Source organism: Oncorhynchus gorbuscha, linkage group LG14 (assembly GCF_021184085.1).
Source record: "Oncorhynchus gorbuscha isolate QuinsamMale2020 ecotype Even-year linkage group LG14, OgorEven_v1.0, whole genome shotgun sequence".
NCBI classification, from domain to species: Eukaryota; Metazoa; Chordata; class Actinopteri; order Salmoniformes; family Salmonidae; genus Oncorhynchus; species Oncorhynchus gorbuscha.
The window spans coordinates 31,150,559-31,176,380 of record NC_060186.1 but is presented as its reverse complement, the minus strand read 5'-3'; the positions used below and the strand labels follow the sequence as shown (position 1 = coordinate 31,176,380).

General features: G+C 43.1%; 1 protein-coding gene across 2 annotated transcripts; it reads right to left on the bottom strand.

The window, feature by feature from the left end:
• Positions 1-231: 231 nt before the first annotated feature.
• aldh3a2b (aldehyde dehydrogenase 3 family, member A2b) lies at positions 232-19,326 on the bottom strand. Of its 2 annotated transcripts, none has more exons than XM_046297770.1 (11): positions 19,180-19,326; positions 16,645-16,807; positions 16,222-16,453; positions 11,691-11,776; positions 10,403-10,611; positions 10,183-10,300; positions 7,437-7,578; positions 2,084-2,250; positions 1,762-1,861; positions 1,425-1,663; positions 232-1,307 (listed from the first exon to the last, which is right to left on the bottom strand). In XM_046297770.1, the coding sequence occupies exons 2-11, from the start codon at positions 16,804-16,806 to the stop codon at positions 1,293-1,295; spliced, it is 1,470 nt and encodes a 489-aa protein (XP_046153726.1). In that variant the 5' UTR covers position 16,807; positions 19,180-19,326; the 3' UTR covers positions 232-1,292. The 2 variants fall into 2 exon arrangements, with proteins under 2 accessions (XP_046153726.1, XP_046153725.1); XM_046297769.1 differs by having other exon boundaries at positions 19,001-19,276.
• Between the last annotated feature and the right edge of the window lie 6,496 nt (positions 19,327-25,822).

Here is a 25,822-nt window from a genome sequence, read left to right as displayed (position 1 = left end):
AAGAAAGCTCTGCTCTTGGGACAGCTTTATGTAGGCCCTAACCGTTTGTGGGCACCGTTTGTCACCGTTATAGTGCAATCCATGTATTGTTTAGTCTTGTGTTGTGTAGTGCCTTTGCTGGCATGCCTTAAAAAAATTTGGGGGGAGTTTGCCCCGCCAAGATTTACATGCTAAAATCACCACTGGATATTCCTCTCATTCCCTATCAATAACACAACCGCAATCAATAAGTGAAGGACATAAAAACGGATTTATTACAAATTAATTACAATCAATGCCATGGGAATGCTCTGAAGGCAATACCAAAACATTGAAATTATACGCTGTTACTCCTTCATTGTTGCTCAGGCATAGTAGTTGTCATACTTTGTTACACCCTGAGCTATTGAATACAAGTTCTTCAGGCAAATATTTTAAGAACTCTGTGGTGAAATGGAAGGTGTAATTCTCTAAAGGTACTTGATTGGTTATTTGGTTTTGTTTCAGGCACATAGTGTGAATGTGAAACATAAAAAATACAATGCAACAATCAGAACAATTGCCCTGGTAAAGCATGGTAAATCACTGACAGGGAATGTTAAAGTTCTACTTCAAATAAAATACATCTCCATTGCAATCTCTTTCTAAAGGTTGAAATTAAAAACTGAAATGATAACAGAACTAGAGTTGTGCTTCTCTGAGGCTGACTGAAACATACAAGCATGTGTAATAGTAGTACAATATTAACACACAATACTTCATGATTATTCATTCATATGAAAGGAATTTATGCAATCCTTAGAGAACCTTGCATATAGGTCAGCTATGCTTCTTCATAGCGCAGCGATATGACCAGTTATAACCTTTTATAAGAGGTATGCATTGTTTATTTTGATACATTTTCCAAAATGTTACTAAGCAGCAAACATTTCAAAGTTTTAAGGCTTAAAATAAAAAGCGGACAGGTTTAACTAACAAATTCACATAATATTACACTGATTAAAGTGCTATAAATCAGATAAAAAATCACATTCATAAAATCTGTTGCGGCTAGCTAATGTTAGTAAGCATTAGCAAGGTAATCCTTCTGAAATGGCTTCATGCAGAATTGCGTAATTCTGATAGGGGTTATTGGGGAGGGGTTAAAGGTTCAACCTGACATTACTATAGTTACGGATGATTATTATCTTGAAGCAGACAGAATCTTAACCGCGTCAAAGTTCATTTAGCACTTTTAGACCCAACTCTGTTCCAGGGTCCAGCGGGTCACCAGAGTAACATCAGGCCAGAAGTACGGGTAGACTTGTTTGATCTCACTGAAGATATCTCTGAAGAAACACACAGAAACACAAACATCCACCAATCAGTGAAACTCAATCTACAATTCCCAAATCGTTTCTTACCCCCCCCCCTAACACACACACAGTTTCCTCCTTCCCCCTAACCTGTAGCACCACAGCAGCCACCACAGCGATGATAGCGAGCAGCGTCATGCGTCCTAACCACCCCAGGTCTGGATTTTTGAGGATGAAGAAGCGTGCCCAGAACAGTTTCTTGGCAGTATGGGGAGGGTAGCGCATGTCGTTAACCCCCTCCATCTTCAGCTGCTTGATAAGACAGCCCCTCAGGTGGCTCAGGTTGTCAAAGCTGAACTTTCCGTGGTAGCTGCCCATTCCACTGTTACCTACAGGGGGAAACATGAAGAACACATATCTCTTCTCATTTGACTCCGTGTGAAACTGCAATTTTTTGTTGATGTGTTATATAGTGAACCTTACTTACCCACTCCACCAAAGGGCAGTGCACTGACAGAGTAGTGCACAAGACAGTCATTAGCCAACACTCCTCCACTGGAGGTCTCTGCTATCACTTTCTTTATCACCTAAAGAGAGAGATGGGATGAGAGAGAGAGAGAGAGAGAGAGAGAGAAGGGGGATGCAGAGAGAGAAGAGCAAGGGAGGGAGGGTTGAGTAGAAGGGGTGAGAGGAGTGAGAGAGAATGAGACATTTTAATGAAAAAAACTGCCCACCATTGTTTTAAAGAGAAATAGTTGCTGAGCATGTGCTTGTGTGTTCTCTATATGTGTGCATGTGTGAGTAGTTACCTTGTCATCAGGTGAGAAGATATAGAGGGCGAGGGGTTTCTCTCCCTTGTTGATGAAGTTGATGGCCTCGTCCACTCCACTGACCGTCAGGATGGGGAGCAGGGGACCAAAAATCTCCTCCTGCATCACCTTGGAGTTCACCTGCACGTCCTTCAGTACTGTAGGAGCTGAGAAGGAGGGAGGACAGATATGGATTAACTAGATGTGTCAGGGAAACCAGTAGCAGCACTGTATGGTCTGGCCAGAGCATAGATATACATCAACTAGATGGGAAACTAACTTTAACCCCATAGCAGTACTGTAGGAGCTGAGGAGGGGAGCATAGATACACAACTAGATGTGTCAGGGTAACCAACAGCAGGGTATGTGGTGGCCAGAACATAGATATACATCAACTAGATGGGAAACCAACTTTAACCCCATATCAGTACTGTAGGAGCTGAGGAGGGGAGCATAGATACACAACTAGATGTGTCAGGGTAACCAACAGCAGGGTATGTGGTGGCCAGAACATAGATATACATCAACTAGATGGGAAACCAACTTTAACCCCATATCAGTACTGTAGGAGCTGAGGAGGGGAGCATAGATACACAACTAGATGTGTCAGGGTAACCAAACGCAGGGCATGTAGTGGGCAGAACATAGATATACATCAACTAGATGGGACACCAACTTTAACCCCATAGCAGTACTGTAGGAGCTGAGGAGGGGAGCATAGATACACAACTAGATGTGTCAGGGTAACCAACTGTTGGGTATGTGATGCCCTGAGCATAGATATACATCAACTGGATATACAAATAAGGGCTTAACACTAACTGCTTGGTACTAAATAATGTAGTGGGATTTGTTTGTGTATATAATAACCATGGGCCTGTAATGTATGTGATACCTATGGAGTCCTATGACAGTCATATAATACAAATACGTTATTCAACTTGTATTACAGAAAGAATTTCAAAGGAAAACAAAAGGCAAAACAAACAATCAACAAATTGTAAAAATGGAGATTGAATAGTGTCTCTAGCCAGCTATGAATGTTGGAAGGAGTTGAGGCAGTTTTGATAGGAAAAGTGAAACCTACAAGTATGTATCATCAAATCAAATCAAATTTTATTAGTCACATGGGAAACCAACAGGTGAATACAACATTTCACCTTACAGTGAAATGTTTATTTACGAGCCCCTAACCAACAGTGCAGTTTTAAAAAATAAGGACAAGAATCAAAATAAAACTAACAAGTAATTAAAGAACAGCAATAAATAACAATAGCGAGACTATATACAGGGGGGTACCGGTACAGAGTCAATGTGCGGGGGCACCGGTTAGTTTAGGTCATATGTACATGTAGTTAGAGTTATTAAAGAATAAATAAAGAATAACAACAGAGAGCAGCAGCGGTGAAGGGGGAGCAGGAGTCCTTGACAATTTTTAGGGCCTTCCTCTGACACCGCCTGGTATAGTGGTAGGTCCTGGATGGCAGGAAGCTTGGCCTCAGTGATGTACTGGGCCATTCGCATTACCCTCTGTAGTGCCTTGCGGTCGGAGGCCGAGCAGTTGCCATACCAGGCAGTGATGCAACAAGTCAGGATGCTCTCGATGGTGCAGCTATAGAACCGTTTGAGGATCTGAGGACCCATGCCAAATCTTTTCGGTCTACTGAGGGGGAATAGGTGTTGTCGTGCCCTCTCACGACTGTCTTGGTGTGCTTGGATTAGAGGTCGACCGATTAATCGGAATGGCCGATTAATTAGGGAAGATTTCAAGTTCAAGTTCTTTTTCATAACAATCGGAAATCGGTATTTTTGGACACCAATTTATTATTATTTTTTACACCATTATTTCATCTTTATTTAAATAGGCAAGTCAGTTAAGAACACATTCTTATTTTAAATGACGGCCTAGGAACGGTGGGTTAACTGCCTCGTTCAGGGGCAGAACGACAGATTTTCACTTTGTCAGCTCGGGGGATCCAATCTTGCAACCTTACAGTTAACTAGTCATTGTGCACTCCACAAGGAGACTGCCTGTTACGCGAATGCAGTAAGCCAAGGTAAGTTGCTAGCTAGCATTAAACTTATCTTATGAAAACAATAATCACTAGTTAACTCCACATGGTTGATGATATTACTAGATATTATCTAGCGTGTCCTGCATTGCATATAATCTGACTGAACATACAAGTATCTAAGTATCTGACTGAGCGGTGGTAGGCAGAAGCAGGCATGTAAACATTAAATCAAACAGCACTTTCGTGCGTTTTGCCAGCAGCTCTTCGTTGTGCGTCAAGCATTGAGCTGTTTGTGACTTCAAGCATATCAATTCCCAAGATGAGGCTGGTGGAACCAAAGTGAAATGGCTGGCGAGTTAGCGTGTGCTAATAGCGTTTCAAACGTCACTCGCTCTGAGCCTGTGGTTGTTTCCCTTGCTCTGCATGGGTAACGCTGCGTCGAGGGTGGCTGTTGTCGTTCCTGGTTTGAGCCCATGGAGGAGCTAGGAGAGGGACGGAAGCTACACTGTTACACTGGCAATACTAAAGTGCCTATAAGAACATCCAATAGTCAAAGGTTAATGAAATACAAATGGTATAGAGGGAAATAGTCATATAATTCCTATAATACCTACAACCTAAAACGTCTTACCTGGGAATATTGAAGACTCATGTTAAAAGGAACCACCAGCTTTCATATGTTCTCATGTTCTGAGCAAGGAACTTATACGTTAGCTTTCTTACATGGCACTTTTACTTTATTCTCCAACACTTTGTTTTTTAATGATTTAAACCAAATTGAACGTTTCATTATTTATTTGAGGCTAAATTGATTTTATTGATGTATTATATTAAGTTAAAATAAGTGTTCATTCAGTATTGTTGTAATTGTCATTATTACAAATACATTTTCTTTTTTAATCGGCATCAGCTTTTTTGGTCCCCCAATAATCGGTATCGGCGCTGAAAAAAATCATAATCGGTCGACCTCTAGCTTGGACCATGTTAGTTTGTTCGTGATGTGGACACCAAGGAATTTGAAGCTCTCAACCTGCTCCACTACAACCCCTTCAATGAGAATGGGGTCGTGCACGGTCCTCTTTTTCCTGTAGTCCACAATCATCTCTTTTGTCTTGATCACGTTGAGGGAGAGGTTGTTGTCATGGCACCACATGGCCAGATCTCCTCCCTATAGGCTGTCTCGTCGTTGTCGGTGATCAGGCCTACCACTGTTGTGTCATCGGCAAACTTAATGATGGTGTTGGAATCGTGCCTGACCGTGCAGGCATGAGTGAACAAGGAGTACAGAAGGGAACTGAGCATGCACCCCTGAGGGGCCCCTGTGTTGAGGATCAGTGTGGCAGAAGTCTTGTTACCTACCCTTACCACCTGGGGGCGGCCCGTCAGTTAGTCCAGGATCCAGTTGCAGAGGGAGGTGTTTAGTCCCAGGGTCCTTAGCTTATTGATGAGCTTTGAGGGCGCTATGTTGTTGAACGCTGAGCTGTAGTCAATCAATTGCATTATCACATAGGTGTTCCTTTTGTGCAGGTGGAAAAGGCCAGTGTGGAGTGCAATAGAGATTGCGTCATCTCTGGATCTGTTGGGGCGGTATGCAAATTGGAGTTGGTCTAGGGTTTCTGGTATAATGGTGTTGATGTAAGCCATGACGAGCCTTTCAAAGCACTTTATGGCTACAGATGTGAGTGCTACGGGTCGGTAGTCATTTAGGCAGGTTACCTTAGTTTTCTTGGGCACAGGGACTATGGTGGTCTGCTTAAAACATGTTGGTATTACAGACTCGGACAGGGAGAGGTTGAAAATGTCAGTGAAGAGACTTGCCAGTTGGTCAGCGCATGCTCGCAGTACACGTCTGGCCCTGCGGCCTTGTGAATGTTGACTTGTTAAAAGTCTTACTCACATCGGCTGCGGAGAGCGTGATCAGAGTCTTCCGGGACAGCTGCTGCTCTCATGCATGTTTTAGTGTTATTTGCCTCGAAGTGAGCATAGAAGTAGTTTAGCTCATGTGGTAGGCTCATGTCACTGGGCAGCTCTCGGCTGTGCTTCCCTTTGTAGTCTGTAATGGTTTGCATGCCCTGTCACATCCGACGACCGTCAGAGCCAGTGTAGTACAATTCAATCTTAGTCCTGTGTTGACGTTTTGCCTGTTTGATGGTTCGTCGGAGGGCATAGCGGGATGTCTTATAAGTTTCCCGCTCCTTGACAGCAGCAGCTCTAGCTGTTAGCTCAGTGTGGATGTTGCCTGCAATCCATGGCTTCTGGTTGGGGTATCTACGTGCAATCACTGTGGGGACGACATCATCGATTCACTTATTGATGAAGCCAATGACTGATGTGGTGTACTCCTCAATGCCATTGGAGGAATCCCGGAACATATTCCAATCTGTGCTAGCAAAACAGTCCTGTAGTTTAACATCTGCTTCATCTGACCACTATTTTATTGATCAAGTCACTGGTGCTTCCTGCTTTCATTTTTGCTTGTAAGCAAGAATCAGGAGGATAGAATTATGGTCAGATTGCCAAATGGAGGGCGAGGGAGAGCTTTGTATGCATCTCTGTGTGTGGAGTAAAGGTGGTCCAGAGTGTTTTTCCCCGTCTGGTTGCACATTTAACATGCTGATAGAAAAAGGATTTAAGTTTCCCTGCATTAAAGTCCCCAGCTACTAGGAGTGCCGCCTCTCGGTGAGCATTTTCTTGTTTGCTTAGGGCGGAATACAGCTCATTCAATGCTATCTTAGTGCCAGGCCTCAGTCTGTGGTTGTATGTAAACAGCTACGAAAAATACAGATGAAAACTCTCTAGGTAGATAGTGTGGTCTACAGCTTATCATGAGATACTCTACCTCAGGCTAGCAATAGCTCGAGAGTTTAATCTTCCACGTAGGTCTTCTATTTTATTTTCCAAAGATTGCACGTTTGCTAGCAGAATGGAAGGAAATGGGGGTTCATTTGATTCTCAGAATTCTCAGAAGGCAGCCCGCCCTTTGGTCACTTTTTCTCTTCACGCAAATCATGGTGATCTGGGCCTGTTCCTGGGAGAGCAGTATATCATTCAAGTCGGGCTCGTCAGAGTCGTTAAAGGGAAAAAAGGTTTCTGCCAGTCCGTGGTGAGTAATCACAGTCCTGATGTCCAGAAGTTATTTTCGGTCATAAGAGACTGTAGTGGCAACATTATGTACAAAATAAGTTTTAAAAAACAACAATGCAAAGAAACTAACAAAAAACACAACTGGTTGGGGGCACATAAAACGTCAGCCTTCTTCTCTGGCGCCATTTTAGGTAACTTTGCCTATCATAAGTAGTACAGTATCTATGTAGCATTATGCTTGTCATAAGTAGTACCTATGTAGCACGTTGACTCATCACTATCCCCTCCTATAGCGATGGTGCTGTCCTCTGTCATGGCCATGATGCGTTTGAAGTGGCGCTGGTTGATGATGCGTCCGTAGTCGGGGCAGGTCTTGGGGTCCTCTGTGTAGAAGGCCTGAAAGGAAAATACATGTACACAATTGACCAATTGTACATTACATAATATATAGGTTGCCTGACAAAGTCATGAAAATGATGATGTGAAAATTATGCCAAGAAGCTGTAATGTGGGAAATCGTAGGTTGTAATATTTTAGCTAGTTTCATCTTGTTCTTAACACCTGAAAACAAGACATGGTATCTTGACTTATGTGCCATTATGTCAAAAATTGGATCACTAACTAACAACTGTAACAATTAGGGATGCACGATATATCGGTAAGCATACTGTAATCTGCTAAAAATACAAACATCTGCATCGGCCTGATGTCTAGTTTAACGCTGATGTGCAAAATTGATGTCAAAGCTGACGTGCATACCTACATAACGTAGTTAGATGACGTAATGGCGCCACGAATATTATAGCACTACACGTGCAACACAGCATTCCTAACCTAGCCCACAATGTCTGCTGTGTGGATCGAGCAGTCAACAAGTCGAGCAGTCATTTGAAAGAGGAAGAACATTTCAGCGAGACAACTCAAAGGCGAAATCCATTCAAGATAATGGAATTCACTGCCCTTGACAATTAACCTTTCTCTATTGTGGATGATGTTGGCTTTCGATGACTGGTCAAGCACCTCTATCCCTGGTACACAATACCAAGTAGGAATTATTTTTCAGATGTTGCCCTACCAGAGTTACACAGTATTGCTTAAACGTACATCCACGAGCTACTTGCTATGGGCGTCGCTGCTATTAGCTTGACAGCACAGTGGTCGACAAAGAATTTTGTACTAAGGAAAGCCGTATTGCATGCTCCAGAATGTGCTGGTTCTCATACCGCTGCTGCCATTTCAATGGCATTTGAGAACATGTTTGAAACTTGGAAACATGAACACACTCCTAGCGCCATTCGATCAACTGACTGGAGAAATAAGCTCATCAACTGCGTCTGCAGCAGACGTGATACCCTCTGTCATGGCATTGAAACCATTGAAACTGCCAACACAGACCGTTGGGTTAACTTAGAAAAGTACTCCACTAGAGGCTGTGAACAAGCAATTTGGTTTAATTCTCTCTGAGCCTCTTTACTGTGTCACCACCATGCTCTATGCAAGGTACAAGGACCGCTACTTCGATGCAGACAAGAAACAGGGTTTACGTGAAATGTTAGACACAGCTGGACAAGATGGAAAAAGGACACAGTGACAGTGCGCACCGAGGAAGAGAGGCCACAGACAGACAGAGCTGAAACCTCACTGCTTGATGTATGATGAAATCGAAACAGCACAGCAAGTAAGTGAAAGAAATAGGCTTTGATTGTGTTTTACTGGTAATCGGGACATAAATGCCAACAAAATAACTTTTTTTTGGTAAGTGTGTGTGTGTGTGTGTTTCAACTATTTAACTGTACTAGAATGCTTAAAAGGTCGCTAAAATTGTAAATATCGGGTATAGGTATCAGGTTTTTTGGCAAGGAAAATATTGGATATCGGTATCAGCCAAAACTACCGATCCTCGACTTCAAAGATATCTTTTACAAAATAGCCTCCAACACTCTACTAAACAAATTGGATGCAGTCTATCACAGTGCCATCCGTTTTGTCACCAAAGCCCCATATACTACCCACCACTGCGACCTGTACGCTCTCGTTGGCTGGCCCTCGCTTCATACTCGTCACCAAACCCACTGGCTCCAGGTCATCTACAAGTCTTTGCTAGGTAAAGCCCCGCCTTATCTCAGCTCACTGGTAACCATAGCAGCACCCACCCGTAGCACACGCTCCAGCAGGTATATCTCACTGGTCACCCCCAAAGCCAATTCTTCCTTTGGCCGCCTCTCATTCCAGTTCTCTGCTGCCAATGACTGGAACGAACTGCAAAAATCACTAAAGCTGGACTCTTACCTCCCTCACTAGCTTTAAGAACCAGCTGTCAGAGCAGCTCACAGATCACTGCACATGTACATAGCCCATCTGTGAATAGCCCATCCAATCTACCTCATCCCCATACTGTATTTATTTATCTTGCTCCTTTGCACCCCAGTATCTCTTCTTGCACATTCTACCATTCCAGTGTTTAATTACTTCACCACTATGGCCTATTTATTCTCTTACCCTACCTCATTGGACATGCTGTATATAGATTTTCTACTGTATTATTGATCGTATGTTTGTTTACTCCATGTGTAACTCTGTGTTGTTTGTGTTGAACTGCTTTGCTTTATCTTGGCCAGGTCACAGTTACAAATGAGAACTTGTTCTCAACTAGCCTACCTGGTTAAATAAAGTTGGTGCATCCCTAGTAACAATGTATTTGAGCGATAACAAGTGCTCATTGTGCAAATGTATTTATGTTTTCAATAAACATTTGGAGATGAAATATAGTTGATTTCCTTTTGATTTTAAACCAACGTTTTTGTTGCTAAACCACCCACCTGTCTATAATTATAATAAGCTTGTGAGAGCACTGGTTTTGTGGGAAAAAAACTTCAGGGAAAAGGCCTCCGTTTTCACTCCAACAAAAACTGTCAGTATCCTTTATGGTTGTTACTCAATGCTTAGTTAGTGAAGCCAGATATATACTCCTTTTTATACTCCCAACATAGTGAGTTGTACTTTGATGGACTTCTTGATCTCCTCCAGCACGCGGTCCTGGATGCTGGGCTCACACAGGATGTAGTCTGGAGCGATACACGTCTGCCCACAGTTAGAATACTTCCCCCATGTCACACGACTACAGGAGAGAGAAGAGGGAAGAGAGGGAGGGACAAGATGAGGAACAGAAGAGATTTAGAAAGTTGTATTGGTCTGTCCGTTTCTGTATCTGTTCTCTTACCGGCAGGCGATGGGGATGTCACAGTTCTTGTCGATGTAACAGGGGCTCTTGCCCCCCAGCTCCAAGGTAACGGGGGTGAGGTGTTTGGCTGCTGCCTCCATCACCAGTTTCCCCACCATGCTGTTCCCTGTGTAGAACACATGGTCGAACCGCTGACGCAGCAACTCCTGGGTCTCTGATACACCCCCTGTCACCACTGGGTACAACTCCTAGAGGTGCAGGGAAAAACACATTGTTATTTACAACACATTATGCTATATACAGATTACATAACAGATCATTTAGCAGATGCTATTGTCCAGAAGAACTTACAGGAGCAATTAGGGATAAGTACCTTGCTCAAGGACACATCAACAGACATGTCACTGAGGGGATTTGAACTAGCTACCTTTCAGGTACTGGCCCAACACTCTTTCCCGCTAGGCTACTTGCCACCACAACAGGGCAGTAGATACACACTGTTTATACATCAACAGATTTGTCACCTAGTAGGCTCAGCGACCTTACGGATACTCGCAAAACACTCTTTATCGCTAGGCTATCTGCCACCCCTACAGCGGTAAGGGTACAATACGGATTTTTAAATGCCGACACTAATCCTTCTCTCAAGAAACTTTCGAAGCGCAATTGAACAGGCATTTTACTTGTCTATAAAGGAATGCCATTTCTGAAATGGGACTCATACGTCAATCACTAGGCAAACAGAAATGTCAATCAAATAATCTCGAGCTGCTTGTAGACAGCCTGCCTGCATGCAGAGTCAGACCACTCTCTCCTAAAAAAAAGTACTTTAAAGTTAGTTAAATGCCATGTCTTACCAAGACATTTAGTAGAAAGAAAACACATCTTCCGCTTGGAATCGACTCCTAAGATTCAGTATTTTTGGAACGGAGATGACTGATTAGTTGCTGTACTCCCGAGAACACAAACGTTTTTCATAGCGAGCTAGCGAGGGACGGAGAGAAAGGGGCACAGTATAGGCAGGTAGGCCACCAGGCAGACAGAGTCAAAACCATGCACTAGGCCTATCTATTGGCAATCAAAAGCTACATATCGCAATGGAATGCTGTATTTTGCAATTTCTTGGGCCTATCATCAATGAAGGCTAGAATATTCTACACGCAACAGACCAAAGACTGAGAAAGCACAGGTGAGCCAGCTGCACTGTGATTTGAATTTTATGGGGGGAGGGAAATAAAGATATTTTTTCTATTTGGGATTTTTCTTAGCATTAAGATGTTTAAACGTTCAACCCCCTAGTATGTGACTGCGTGTGCATGTGTGTTACCTTGTCTATGTAGGCGGGCAGCAGGTCCCCCATAACCTTGGCAGTGTGGACACACACCTCAGATGGCTTCACCACAGCAGCGTTTCCTGTCACAGAGAATAGTACAGTTGTCATTAGCATTAGCTTAAGAATGCTAAGACAACCAATGGAGTTATTGGTTAGCACTGGGTAATAAGTCTTGGGGCAGACAAACAAAGTTGGAGTTGGAGTGATACCTTATGAGTCGGACAGACAGAATGTGTTGGCATTTACTGGCATAAAAAGAGATCCTTATTCTATTTATATGTTTACTTATCTCTTATTGAGTCTAATCCAATGTTTAGTTCACACCTGCAGAGCCATTATGACATTACATTTACATTTTATTCAGTTGGGGGGGGGCTATGACAAGTTTGGGAAACTCTGAGTTGGCAGACACTCTTAAGTGTATTTAAGAAGTTTAGTATGGAAAACAACCACATACCACAGTCATTGCAATAGACCACTTTACAAAATATATTTATCACATATGATATTACAGTACTATATGTCCCTCTGCAGCCACCATCCACCGGGATGACTGGTGTGTGTGTGCAAAGGGCCTTCTGTAAGGCAATGCAGAACTCTCACCGAGTGAACGGCCATAACCTTGCCTCTGGTAACTGATAGCAGGGTTAGAGAATAAAGTCCAGCCCAACACACAGACATTAATCAATAACAGTCCAAGCTCAATGCCAACAGCTATTTACTTGGCTGAATGCTAAATGTCTGTTAAATATATTGTGCCATTTCTCCATTACAAGAACCAGGAGGAACTAGGACGAAAGAAAATCAGAAAAGATGTTTCCTCAAAGTGTTTCCACTACCAATCCAATCAGAATGGGAACTTGTTACTGGAAGACTCAACTGTTACGTCTCAATTAAGGCTTAACCAGAGAAATAAAGATAATTGGATGTGGGCCAAACCACTTAAACTCCAAAGATCTAGATGCTACATAGACCCACCGCTCTCTTCCAATTGTAAGACTGGTTAAAAAAATATAGGATTTCACCCTTATTTAACCAGGTAGGCCGGTTGAGAACAAGTTCTCATTTACAACTGCGACCTGGCCAAGATAAAGCAATGCAGTGCGACACAAACAACAACACAGCACCCCCCTATCCACATCGACGGGACAGTAGTGGAGAGGGTAGTAAGTTTTAAGTTCCTCGGAGTACACATCACGGACGAACTGAATTGGTCCACCCACACAGACAGCGTGGTGAAGAAGGAGAAGCAGTGCCTCTTCAACCTCAGGAGGCTGAAGAAATTTGGCTTGTCACCAAAAGCACTCACAAACTTCTACAGATGCACAATCGAGAGCATCCTGTCGGGCTGTATCACCGCCTGGTACGGCAACTGCTCCGCCCATAACCGCAAGGCTCTCAAGAGGGTAGTGAGCTCTTGCACAACGTATCACCGGGGGCAAACTACCTGCCCTCCAGGACACCTACACCACCCGATGTCACAGGAAGGCCATAAAGATCATCAAGGACAGCAACCACCCAAGCCACTGCCTGTTCACCCCGCTATCATCCAGAAGGCGAGGTCAGTACAGAGAGAGAAGCTGTTTTTCAGTCTATCTCAAGGCCATCAGACTGTTAAACAGCCACCACTAACATTGAGTGGCTGCTGCCAACATACTGACTCAACTCCAGCTCACTTTAATAATGGAAATGAATGGAAATTGATGTAAAAATGTATCACTAGCCACTATAAACAATTTTATTTTACCTTTATTTTACTAGGCAAGTCAGTTAAGAACAAATTCTTATTTTCAATTACAGCCTAGGAACAGTGGGTTAACTGCCTGTTCAGGGGCAGAAAGACAGATTTTGTACCTTGTCAGCTCAGGGATTTGAACTTGCAACCTTTCAGTTACTAGTCCAATGCTCTAACCACGAGGCTACCCTGCCACTTAGTATAATGTTTACATACCCTACATTACTCATCTCATATGTATATATTGTACTCTATACCATCTTGCCTATGCCATTCTGTACCATCACTCATTCATATATCTTTATGTACATATTCTTTATCCCTTTACACTTGTGTGTATAAGGTCGCAGTTGTGGAATTGTTAGGTTAGATTACTCGTTGGTTATTACTGCATTGTTGGAAATTGGGCGGCAGGGTAGCCTAGTGGTTAGAGCGTTGAACTAGTAACCGGAAGGTTGCAAGTTCAAATCCCCAAGCTGACAAGGTAAAAATCTGTTCACCCTCCATTTTTGTAATATTTGGAAAGATTTCCTTACAATAATAGTCATTCAGTGGGTGAGGATGAGAAGGAAAAGAGAACATCTGCTTAAATTACTTAGCTTCCTCTTTTAAAATATAATTTGAGGAAAATCATAGATGACTCCGTCTTCAGTAACGAGTTTCTGCAAATTATTTTTGTTAGCGTTCCTGTGTTGGAGATTTAGGAAGAATTTGGTGCATTTTTCTCCATATTCCATCCAGTTTGCTTTATTTTCGTAATAGATTACATTAGATTGTTTTTGAATAGGTTCCTCCAGTTCTTTTTCTTTTTCCTCTAACTTATTTTGTATCTCTGTAGTATTGTTTTTATTGCTATCTACCTGTACAATTAGTTCATATATTTCCCTTGTTAGTCTGGTCTCTTTAGCCAGAAACTGCTTTTTTATTATTGATGAATATCGAATTGAATGACCTCATTTAAAGGTATCCCAAACAATAAGGCGATTTGCTGAATCTATATTATACTGGAAAAATTCAGTTATAAATTATTTTGTCTTAGTTAAAAATAAATGGTTCTCCAGTAAACATTGATTCAATTTCCAATATCCTATCCACATGGTAATTCTATAAGAGTTATGTGAAGGCCAATTAGATGATGATCCGATCACATTCTGTCTCCGATTAAAACCTTTTTAACCTTTGATGCAAGAGAGAAAGAGACAAAAAAAGTAGTCAACGCGACTAGCTTGATTAAGTCTCCTCCATGTATATCTCACGTGGTCAGGGTTTTTTAGTCTCCAAATATCCACTATTTCTAAAGGTGTCCATAATATTTGTAATTTCCTTATGATAGTTATAGTCTCCTCTCATAATGATTTGATCATTTGTTGCCTGTAAATTCAATAAATTGGTATAAATATTTTTGAATAAGTATGGATCATCCTAATTTGGACCACATAGATGAATGAGCCAAATCACTTTTTTGTCCACTTTCATATTCAAAAAGATTCACCTTCCTTGCGAATCATTCTTGACTATTTGCACATTCAGATCCAATTTTTTGTTAATTAAAATCATCACACCTTTTGATTTCCTTTGTTCATGACAGAAAATTATTTCACCACCCCTTTCCTTTTTCCACGCAACTTCATCTAAGGATGTAGAGTAAGTTTCCTGTAAATAGTATATGTTATATTCCTTTTCTTTTAGCCACGTAAAGACTGATCATCTTTTTTTATAATCTGATAAACCATTACAATTATAACTGGCTATACTTATTTCACCCCTTATCATAACTAGATACTATTCTCAGTCTAAGTTGACCATAATTAGTGCTTGTAAAGTTACTGCCATAAGAGGTATTACGGTCAAGATTAGAGATTTCAAATGTCTGATGTTTAGAACTAAAGAAACAGGTTCTAGCAATATGTGTTTTATTCCCTTGCCTATTTGCCTGTGAGCCAATGCCACAGATGTTAGAAAATTGGGTCAAGATATTATGTGTGTCGTAAATCTGAGTAGGTTGATGTGTATGATATTGGATGTGCTGTGTATGATATTGGATGATTATAACCCTGCTAGGTCTTTGTAGGTAGAAGGTGTAAATTGGTCATAAATTGGGATAAATTGGTCATCAAAAAGAATGGAGGACCAAGGCACTCTTCATATAATTAAAATGCCTTCATTCAATGGAACAACGATTTTAAAACTCTGACCCGTTTCGGTAGCATATCATTCGTCAGGGAGTACAAAGACACATGTCTAAGTGAAGCTTTCTTAATTAACCAGAAAATGTGTGGTTATTTCTGGTTGTTTATCAACGTTAGCTGGCTAACATTGTAGTATACCTCTCAGGTGTTTACTGTGGTGCTGCTTGTATACAAACAACAGAGTGATCATTGGCAACAAGCTTTTAAAACAGACAAACGTGAATAAAACATAAATGTAAATAATTCAGAAGTACATTCACTGGTGGCCATCTTGGAAGGGGGAAAGATGGAGGGCTAGACGATCATGACTGACACAATACAAGGACGGAGTCTCACCCTTGGAGGATAAAGTCCCTGATGGTGGCAGTGCTCAGAGTTCGCATGCATGCATGCAAGCACACACAAACACACACACACAAATGAATAACAATCAAGGAACTTTGAACCTGTCTTTGATAGGTAAGAGGCTGAGAGGACAATTGTGTAATACTGATTAAAAGGACCTGACCTGAGAGAAGCAAAGATGGATGAATGGTCTGGGGATAGGTCACACAAAAACACACACAGACACACACTACCCAACCCCCCCACTCCCCCCTACCTGCAGCGATAGCCCCTATAAGTGGCTGTATGGTGACGGCCCAGGGGTAGTTCCATGCTCCTATGATGAGCACCACTCCCAGCGGTTCAGGCTGGATGTAAACAGTGTCTGAGATGGTCAGGAGGTTCTTCTCAACAGGCCGGGGGGCAACCCACTCTGCCAGCTTCTTCACTGCAAGGACAATCTCCCCTTCCAGGCCCAGTGTCTCATACAGCTGGGTGCCTGCCTCACTCTGGATGAATGGAGGATAGAAGATGGATATGGACATAGATGAGGATAGATACATGCACACAGACACACTAGTGCTTGTGCAAACATACGCTGCAAAGACAAACACAAATATATTTATGCACATGCTCACACACACACACACACACATACTCCTCTCTCACTCACTCTGTGTCTGTCTGTTTGTCTCTCTACCTTGTTCAGGTCTTTCTTGATCGCCTCAGCTATCTCCTTCTCTCTCTCCAAGAGGAATCTCTGGAGGTTCTTCAGCTGGCGGATCCGGTGTTCTAAGGGCTTCGACCTCCCAGTGAGGAACGCTTTCCTCGCGCGCTCCACCGCCTTCTGCTCACGGGACATTCTACAAGAGGTGATGGATGGCTGGATGTTACAAACACGCCCACAAAATAACATAAATGTTTCTACTGTAAACGAGCGGCACTACTCACAACCATTTTATATTTTATACTCCTGAGTCATGCTGTGTTGATGACGACAAGGTCGTGTATCAGGGAGGGATGATTTCATCTATTGGCTATAATATTAAATAGTCAACATACTGATATGAGTAGGCTAACTATGTTCATTCTGGGCTCGAAGACGTAAATGTAAATCTGGGACACTCAAATTAGTCAATATGTTACGTATGTTATATGTTATAGTTACATAAGACTGAAGGTTACTTAAGCCAAAAACAAAAGGAGGGGAGCTTGGTCAGGGAGGATGGGTGGGTGTATAACGCAAACTTCTAGCAACCCAAAAGTTGTGCGTTTGAATCACGTCTTAGACAACTTTAGCTTTTTAGCTAAACAGCAACTTTACAACTACTTAGTACATTTTTGCTGTTTTGCAACTACTTAGCATGTTAGCTAACTTTTCCCCTAATCCTAACTCCTAACCCTAACCTTAACCTCTAACCCTAATAAAAACCACAAGTCAGGTGTATTCAGGATGCTTTGAACATTAAATGAAATATTAAACATTAAACTCAAAATGGTTATTTTTAGATTTTGAGGGATGACATTTGAAGTGCGGGCACTTTTTTCAGATAATTACATAGCCTCATATAATTCATTTTCAAAGACAAAGGTAGGTATATCAGATTTCAAATGACTAATGTGACAAAATTGGGGAATAGCAGTAGTGTTCTTGCTGACAAGCACACTAATTACCCTATATTTTAGCCAATTGTTAAGAATGATCCGACTAAAATAAGTAAATAAAAAATCAAATCTCCTGAAGACAAAATGCCTTTAATCTGCCCCCACTTCCGAATCAAATAACTGTTATATTTATTGTCCCCCCTCTAGAATCAAATGTACGCTTTGGGTTCACAATCTTTTAGACAAAATTATTTTCATAGTTTCTCTGTCTGCTGCCTGTTCCTTGTCACAGCCTAAATGCAAATCATCACCAAACAAGGGGACTAATGCAGGTGCGGATTAAATCGATGTCGTTGTTTCTCTCCATTCAACTTCACTCTAATCTTGAGGGGCGTTTCTTTAAAACATGCGTCCAATCCCCTTGATACCCTACATAACTAGACCAATCATATGCCGCGGTTGACAGTGCTGTGGTAGGACAGGACAATGATAAAGGTTCCGCTCATGGTGTTAAATTGGAGACTCAGGTGCTCCTATTTTAAATATGCGATCATTTATTTAGCCAGGATAGTCCACTCAGTAACAATTACCACTGTTTTCCAGTGAGTCCTGGGTTTCGTATCATCGATTTGGAGCACAGTTGAAAAGTTAACGCGCTGACTAATTAGACAAATAAAAGCCGTACTTTTCAATGCGTGTGAGATATATTGTGAGAGGTATGCCGTGAGAGCGTGAGAAGAGGGTCAAATGCGGATGTCTCGTCGCAAATTCGGGAGTTGGCAGCTCTGCCCTAACCCCTAGCCTAGCTAACTGTAAAACGGAAGTAGGTACTCGGTGCCACCTAGGCAACAAGCAAACGTTAGCCACCACAAATTGGAATTAATAACGTATCATACGTTTGCAAATTAGATTCGTAACATATTGTACGAATTGCAATTTGTAACATATCATACGAAATTGATAAATTGATTTTGGACATCCACAAATTACTAGGTTGCTCTGTTTGCCTTGGTCAACCGACATTGCCTGCTTTAGTGTTGTCGGCAATAACAGCTATGATGAAATGCTGTCAAAAGGCTAAAACAAGACAAGACAAAGTAAATGACTTGTATTATCCCATTACAACGGCGTAACTACCTGTGAACTAAAGAACAGCGCATTGTAGGCTATGTAACAACACTGGCTCCATGAGAGATCAAATCATAGAATCATTCTGAGCCGTTAAATTACATGGTAGCTTTGAGTTTGATTGACAGCTCTCCGTTATGGCAAAAACAAATCCGTTTGAGAGAAGGTGTTCATGATTCTATTCTGCTGAGTCAACATGTAGAAAAGGGTTGACCACAACCTTTAACACAGTAACGTTGTACTGGCCTGCAGCAGGCCATTCTGTAACGTTTCTTGGTTATCACTAATTTAATTAATATGTTACTCGCAAACACAACTCTTACCTGACGGGCTGTTATTCCAAATCTCACTCAGGTTATTCGTAAAATTGCTAAATGCCGAATCAACGACGTTAGAAATGATCCGCAAACTCAGTCCGAACCACTATAGAGTAAACATGAAATACGGATCTCCATTCAGTTAATGTGGCACCCAAAGAAAGACGCGTGAGCGGAGTACCTACTTCTGTTTTACAGTGGAAAAGCGAAGTTAGGTTGAAATGACTGAATCCCTGAAAATCATAAACATCCCTTTTCCACTGCTGCTAAGGGTGGATCTCCGTTAATTCTGCCCCTCTGCTATTGGTGGACACTGGTTGGGTAGTTAATGGTTAGTTTGCCTGTCACTCAAGCGTCAGAAGTCCATGCACAATGATATTATAACTATGTTTTCCTACATGGTTATTACCTGGCGGTGACGCATAATCCCTTACTTGATCTTTATTTTATGATATTGTTTTGTTTTCCAAACTTTTTGCACTGCAGAATGCTAGGCCTATTGCGAATAAAGCACATTTAAAAAAAAAACTTTATTTAACTAGGCAAGTAAGTTAAAGAACTACGTAATATTTTCAATGACGGCCTACCCTGGTTAGCGACAACGTTGGGCCAATTGTGCGCAGCCCTATGGAACTCCCAATCACTGCTGGTTGTGATACATCCTGAAATCGAACCAGGGTCTGTAGTGACGTCTTTAGCACTGAGATGCAGTGCTTTAGACTGCTGTGCCACTCGAGAGACCAATGCTTCTATAGCCTAATGATTAATACATCAAATCCAATTTTATTGGGCACATACACACAGTTAGCAGATGTAATTGGGAGTGTAGCGAAATTAAAAATGTATATGTATATGTGAAAGATAATGATACAAATAATTGCACTCTGAAACTTTATAACTGTATTAAATTGATTAGAATAATAAAATTATAATCTGATGATGTGTATCTGTATAATGGGAAAACACAGACTGTCTGAGCAAGGCGTAGTTTAGGATTTGAACTTGTGTGTGTGTGTGCCTAGTAAAATACCGAAGAACAATTAAAACTGTGTTTGGGCCGACCTGGCTTGGCCTCTTGAGAGACTTGGGAGAGGACAGTGAGTACTTTACTTTTTTTTTTTGAGTACTTCTCAAGGTCTCCCTAATCTTGGGGGAATGGAACTGTGGGCTGGGTAGTAATACAAAGTGGTGCGACCTGTGGAGAAGGTAAAAACTCACCTGCTGTTTGTGTGTATGTATGTGCATAGGATACCTACTGCTTGTGTGGAAGTATGTGCGCAGCTATAAAATGGATGTTTTTGTATTCTTGACTTTAGAACGTTCTCTGAATAAACGGTACTATCTTTTTTCATAAGCTGAGTCTTTGACTAATTATTATTAAACCCGTGGTCTTACAGATATCAGGGATTGGTCAGAGTTATTGATTGATTGTTATTATAATTGTAATTGAAAATTCTCGTGACACGAAATGCTTGTGCTTCTCGTTCCGACAGTGCAGCAATATCTAACATGTAATCTAAATATACCACAACAGATACCTAATACACACAAATCTAAGTAAAGGAATGGAATAAGAATATATATATATATATATATATATAAATATATGGATGAGCAATGACAGAGCGGCATAGGCAAGATGCAATACAGGTATAAAATAGAGTGTATACATCTAGGATGAGTATGTAAACATCATTAGTATGTTTACATTAATATGTAAACATCATTATTAAAGTGGCATTAATAAAGTGACTAGTGATCCATTTGTTAGAGTTGCCAATGATTTCAGGTCTGTATGTAGGCAGCAGCCTCTCTGTGTTAGTGATTGCTGTTTAACAGTCTGATGGCCTTGAGATAGAAGCTGTTTATCAGTCTCTCGGTCCAAGCTTTGATGCACCTGTACTGACCTCGCCTTCTGGATGGTAAGCAGAGTGAACAGGCAGTGGCTTGGGTGGTTGTTGTACTTCATGATCTTTCTGGTCTTCCTGTGACAACGGGTGCTGTAGGAATCTAAAAATATAGGCCAACAAGTTCTTATTTCCATTAAGAATTTAAGAACAAAAAAAACAATGCTTTAGTAGCTGAGTGACATGTTATCATGTTACAATATTTTGCAAAGTTGCCAACTGTCAAAATCATGTTGAATGTGGCTACCACAATCCCATGCTTTGTGCAATACAATGTGATGTCAATTGTCCTTTGCATGCACATTTCCATGCAACACTATAGGCTTAGCTCCTTATGACCAGGGTTGGTGCCTACTGCATTAGAAAAATTGCGTAATCTCAGACCCAAAATAATGTGATTGGAAAGCACCATCTATTTAGAGATTCAAGGGTTTGGGCCAAGGTGTATGACCGAACTATTACAAAAATCTGTGAACCATGATTGAGCTGATAAAAGCCACATTGATTTCACATGAATCTAATTCGAGAATGAGCCAAACCTCATTCTGTGAGTAGCCCATGTTTCAGCCACAGAAAAAAAACAGACATAGTTAGAAGGATTTGCGTGCATGCAATAGGTGACCATCAGAGAATGTTGCTATTGTAGTTTTACTGTCATGTCTTGTGATTTCACTTTTCAAGAAAAACTTTCTTATTATAAAAAAATATATATATATTTAAATATATATTCTTCCCCTGCGCTCCTTAAGGGTTAATTTCCATTATGGTAGGCCAACTTTCTGCCTGACCCAGGTGGGAATCATGAAAAAATATTTTGTGTTTTAGTTACACTTGATATCTAATTATTTAAACCATTTTATGGTTTTAAATTCATCACACATACGTAAAGAGCATACAGTACGTTTGTGATTCAAGCTTAAACCAAGTCCATTCATATGTGGGTCATCCCCCTAGGCATTCTGCAGTATATCTCCTATGCCATGCCTGGTTTCTGCCTTTCATCTGTAGCCAGGTTGGGATGGATCACACTCAGGCTCTGGATCTCAGGCTCTCAGGGTTTCCAGGGGCCCTATTGATGCCCACAGAGGCTCTCTGAAGCTTTGGTAGCAGGCCAGGACTCTCCCCTTCAACACACACACACGAATTAGGCCTCAAAATCTCTCAGGATAACAGGAAATATGGATGGAGATTCCACATCAAACGCAGAGGAGAGGAGGGGTGTTTGTGTATTGGGGAAGGGGGGAAAGGGAAGGAGGAGAAGAGGAGGGGGAACGTCAATCACACCTGAGGATCCACTTTCACTGGTGACAAACACTGGTGGTTTTGTTGTGTAATGTTTGAGATGGCTCAACTCATTACTCTCTCTATGCCCTCTGAAAGCAAAAAATATCTAAATCATCAGGAACGTCATGAATAAAAAAAACTATTTGTTATTACACAGTAGACCCTTCATCCAGAAGTTAATCTCTGATTTATATCACTCAAAATAGCTTTATATTCTCAATACAAGGCTCTGGCTCTGGACTCTTCTACTTCAACTTCAGTCAAATGTGACCGACTGTATTCCAACCGGGTTTCCTGTGTGCAACAAGGTTGTTGAGCTGCTGAGCAAAAGCCTAGTGTTCGGGTCTCAAGCAAGGTTCAGCAAACTACAATCGATACACAAACAGAGACAAAACCATACCATTGTACCATTGTGTTTCAGTGTTTTCAACTTGTTGCTGTCTGTTTGTTAGTAGGTTTGTTTTCATTAGCTGTGTTTGCACACCTGTGATTGTTATTGGGCTGTGGGTCTTGGCTTGTGAGGAGATGTGTATGTGTGTGTGTGTGTGGGGGGGGTTAGTGGTTATGGTTAAGGTTACAATAGGAATTAGGGTTGTGTTTAGGGTTAGGGAAATAAGATTTTGAATGGAAATTAAATGTGAGTTCTCCACGAGGATAGTGTGTGTGTGTGTGCGCGCGCATGCATGTGCATCTGATTCCATCTAGTGGCGAAACCATGGCTAATGTCACGCCCTGGCCTGAGTATTTTGTGTTGTCTTTATTATTTTGGTCAGGCCAGGGTGTGACATGGGTGAATTATGTGTTGGTTTTGTCTAGGTTTTTTTGTAGGTAATGAGATTGTGGTTAGTGGAGTTGTCTAGAAAAGTCTATGGTTGCCTAGAGTGGTTCTCAATCAGATGCAGGTGTTTATCGTTGTCTCTGATTGGGAACCATATTTAGGCAGCCATATTATTTAGGTATTTTGTGGGTGATTGTTCCTGTCTCTGTGTTTGTTTGCACCAGATAGGGCTGTTTCGGTTTTTCACGTTACACGTTTATTGTTTTTGCATTGTTCGTTATCATCTTTATTAAAGATGTATAAAGATAACCACGCTGCATTTTGGTCCTCCTCTCTTACGACGGAAGAAAACCTTAACAGAATCACCCACCACAACGGGACCAAGCGGCGTGGTGACAGGCAGCGGCAGTAGGAGCAGCGAAGTATGGACTATACGACCTGCATAGCCCAGTGCGGGCTATTCCACCTCGCCGCACTGGCAGGCCAACCGGGAGCATTCAACCAGGTAAGGTTGGACAGGCTCGGTGCTCAAGAGCTCCAGTGCACCTGCACGGTCCGGTCTATCCAGTACCACCTCCACGCACCAGCCCTCCGGTGGCAGCTCCCCGCACCAGGCTTCCTGTGCGTGTCCTCGGCCCAGTACCACCAGTGCCAGCACCACGCATCAGGCCTACAGTGTACCTCGCCTGTCCAGCACTGCCAGAGCCTTCCTCCTCTCCAGCGCTGCTGGAGTCTCCCGCCTGTCCAGCGCTGCTGGAGTCTCCCGCCTGTCCAGCGCTGCCAGAGCTGCCAGTCTGCAAGGAGCCGCAAGAGCCGCCAGTCTGCAAGGAGCTGTCAGAGCCGCCAGTCTGCATGGAGCAGCCAAAGCCGCCAGTCTGCATGGAGCCGTCAGAGCCGCCAGTCTGCATGGAGCAGCCAGAGCCGCCAGTCTGCAAGGATCCGCCAGAGCCACCAGTCTGCCAGGATCCGCCAGAGCCGCCAGTCAGCCAGGATCTTCCAGAGCCGCCAGGATCCGCCATTCAGCCAGGATCCGCCATTCAGCCAGGATCTGCCAGAGCCGCCAGTCAGCCAGGATCTGCCAGAGCCGCCAGTCAGTCAGGATCTGCCAGAGCAACCAGTCAGACAGGATCTGCCAGAGCCATCAACCTGCCTGAGCTTCCTCTCAGTCCTGAGCTTCCTCTCAGTCCTGAGCTTCCTCTCAGTCTTGAGCTTCCTCTCAGTCTTGAGCTTCCTCTCAGTCTTGAGCTATCCCTCAGTCCCGAGCTATCCCTCAGTCCCGAGCTATCGCTCAGTCCCGAGCTATCCCTCAGTCCCGAGCTACCCCTCAGTCCCGAGCTACCCCTCAGTCCCGAGCTACCCCTCAGTCCCGAGCTATCCCTCAGTCCCGAGCTGTCTCTCAGTCCGGAGCTGCCCCTCAGTCCAGTGGGTCCTTTGTTAGGGTTACTAGGCCAAGGTCGGCGGCGAGGATCGCCAATCTAAGGACGCGGACTAAGACTATGCTGGAGTGGGGTCCAAGTCCCGCGCCAGAGCCACGGACGCCCACCCAGACCCTCCCCTATGGGTTTAGGTGTGCGGCCAGGGGTCCGCATCTTTGGGGGGGGGGGGGTACTGTCACACCCTGGCCTTAGTATTTTATGTTGTCATTATTATTTTGGTCAGGCCAGGGTGTGACATGGGTGAATTATGTGTTGGTTTTGTCTAGGGTTTTTTTGTAGGTAATGAGATTGTGGTTAGTGGAGTTGTCTAGAAAAGTCTATGGTTGCCTAGAGTGGTTCTCAATCAGATGCAGGTGTTTATCGTTGTCTCTGATTGGGTACCATATTTAGGCAGCCATATTCTTTAGGTATTTTTTGGGTGATTGTTCCTGTCTCTGTGTTTATTTGCACCAGATAGGGCTGTTTCGGTTTTTCACATTACGTTTATTGTTTTTGCATTGTTCGTTATCATCTTTATTAAAGATGTATAAAGATAACCACGCTGCATTTTGATCCTCCTCTCTTACGATGGAAGAAAACCTTAACAGAATCACCCACCACAACAGGACCAAGCGGCGTGGTGACAGGCAGCGGCAGTAGGAGCAGCGAAGTATGGACTATACGACTTGGGAGGAAATAGACAGGTGGGCGGTCGACCCAGGGAGAGTGCCAGAGCCCGCCTGGGATTCACTGGAACAGTGTGAGGAGGGTTATAGGAGAATGGAGTTGGAGTTGGAGAGACGAGCACGGCGGCGTGGATGGAAGCCCGAGAGTCAGCCCCAAAAATGTCTTGGGGGGGGGTGGCACACAGGGAGTATGGCGACGCCAGGTAGGAGCCCTGCGCCAACTTCCTGTGCTTACCGGAGGGCTAGAGAGACAGGGCAGGCATCGTGTTATGCTATGGAGTGCACAGTGTCTCCAGTGCGGGTGCATAGCCCGGTGCGGTACATACCAGCTCCTCGTATCGGCCGGGTTAGAGTGGGCATCGAGCCAAGTGTCATGAAGCCGGCTCTACGCATCTGGTCTCCAGTGCGTCTCCTTGGGCCGGCTTACATGGCACCAGCCTTGCGCACGGTGTCCCCGGTTCGCCTGCATAGCCCAGTGCGGGCTATTCCACCTCGCCGCACTGGCAGGCCAACCGGGAGCATTCAACCAGGTAAGGTTGGGCAGGCTCGGTGCTCAAGAGCTCCAGTGCACCTGCACGGTCCGGTCTATCCAGTAACACCTCCACGCACCAGCCCTCCGGTGGCAGCTCCCCGCACCAGGCTTCCTGTGCGTGTCCTCGGCCCAGTACTACCAGTGCCAGCACCACGCATCAGGCCTACAGTGTGCCTCGCCTGTCCAGCACTGCCAGAGCCTTCCTCCTCTCCAGCGCTGCTGGAGT

Excerpts from the sequence above, each read along its gene's own strand:
- aldh3a2b (XM_046297770.1), bottom strand. The coding sequence starts at position 16,806 with ATGTCCCGTGAGCAGAAGGCGGTGGAGCGCGCGAGGAAAGCGTTCCTC. Across the intron at positions 11,777-16,221 it reads TATAGGGGCTATCGCTGCAG|GAAACGCTGCTGTGGTGAAG; the intron begins GTAGGGGGGAGT and ends TCTCTGTGACAG. Across the intron at positions 1,862-2,083 it reads TCTTCTCACCTGATGACAAG|GTGATAAAGAAAGTGATAGC; the intron begins GTAACTACTCAC and ends CTCTCTCTTTAG.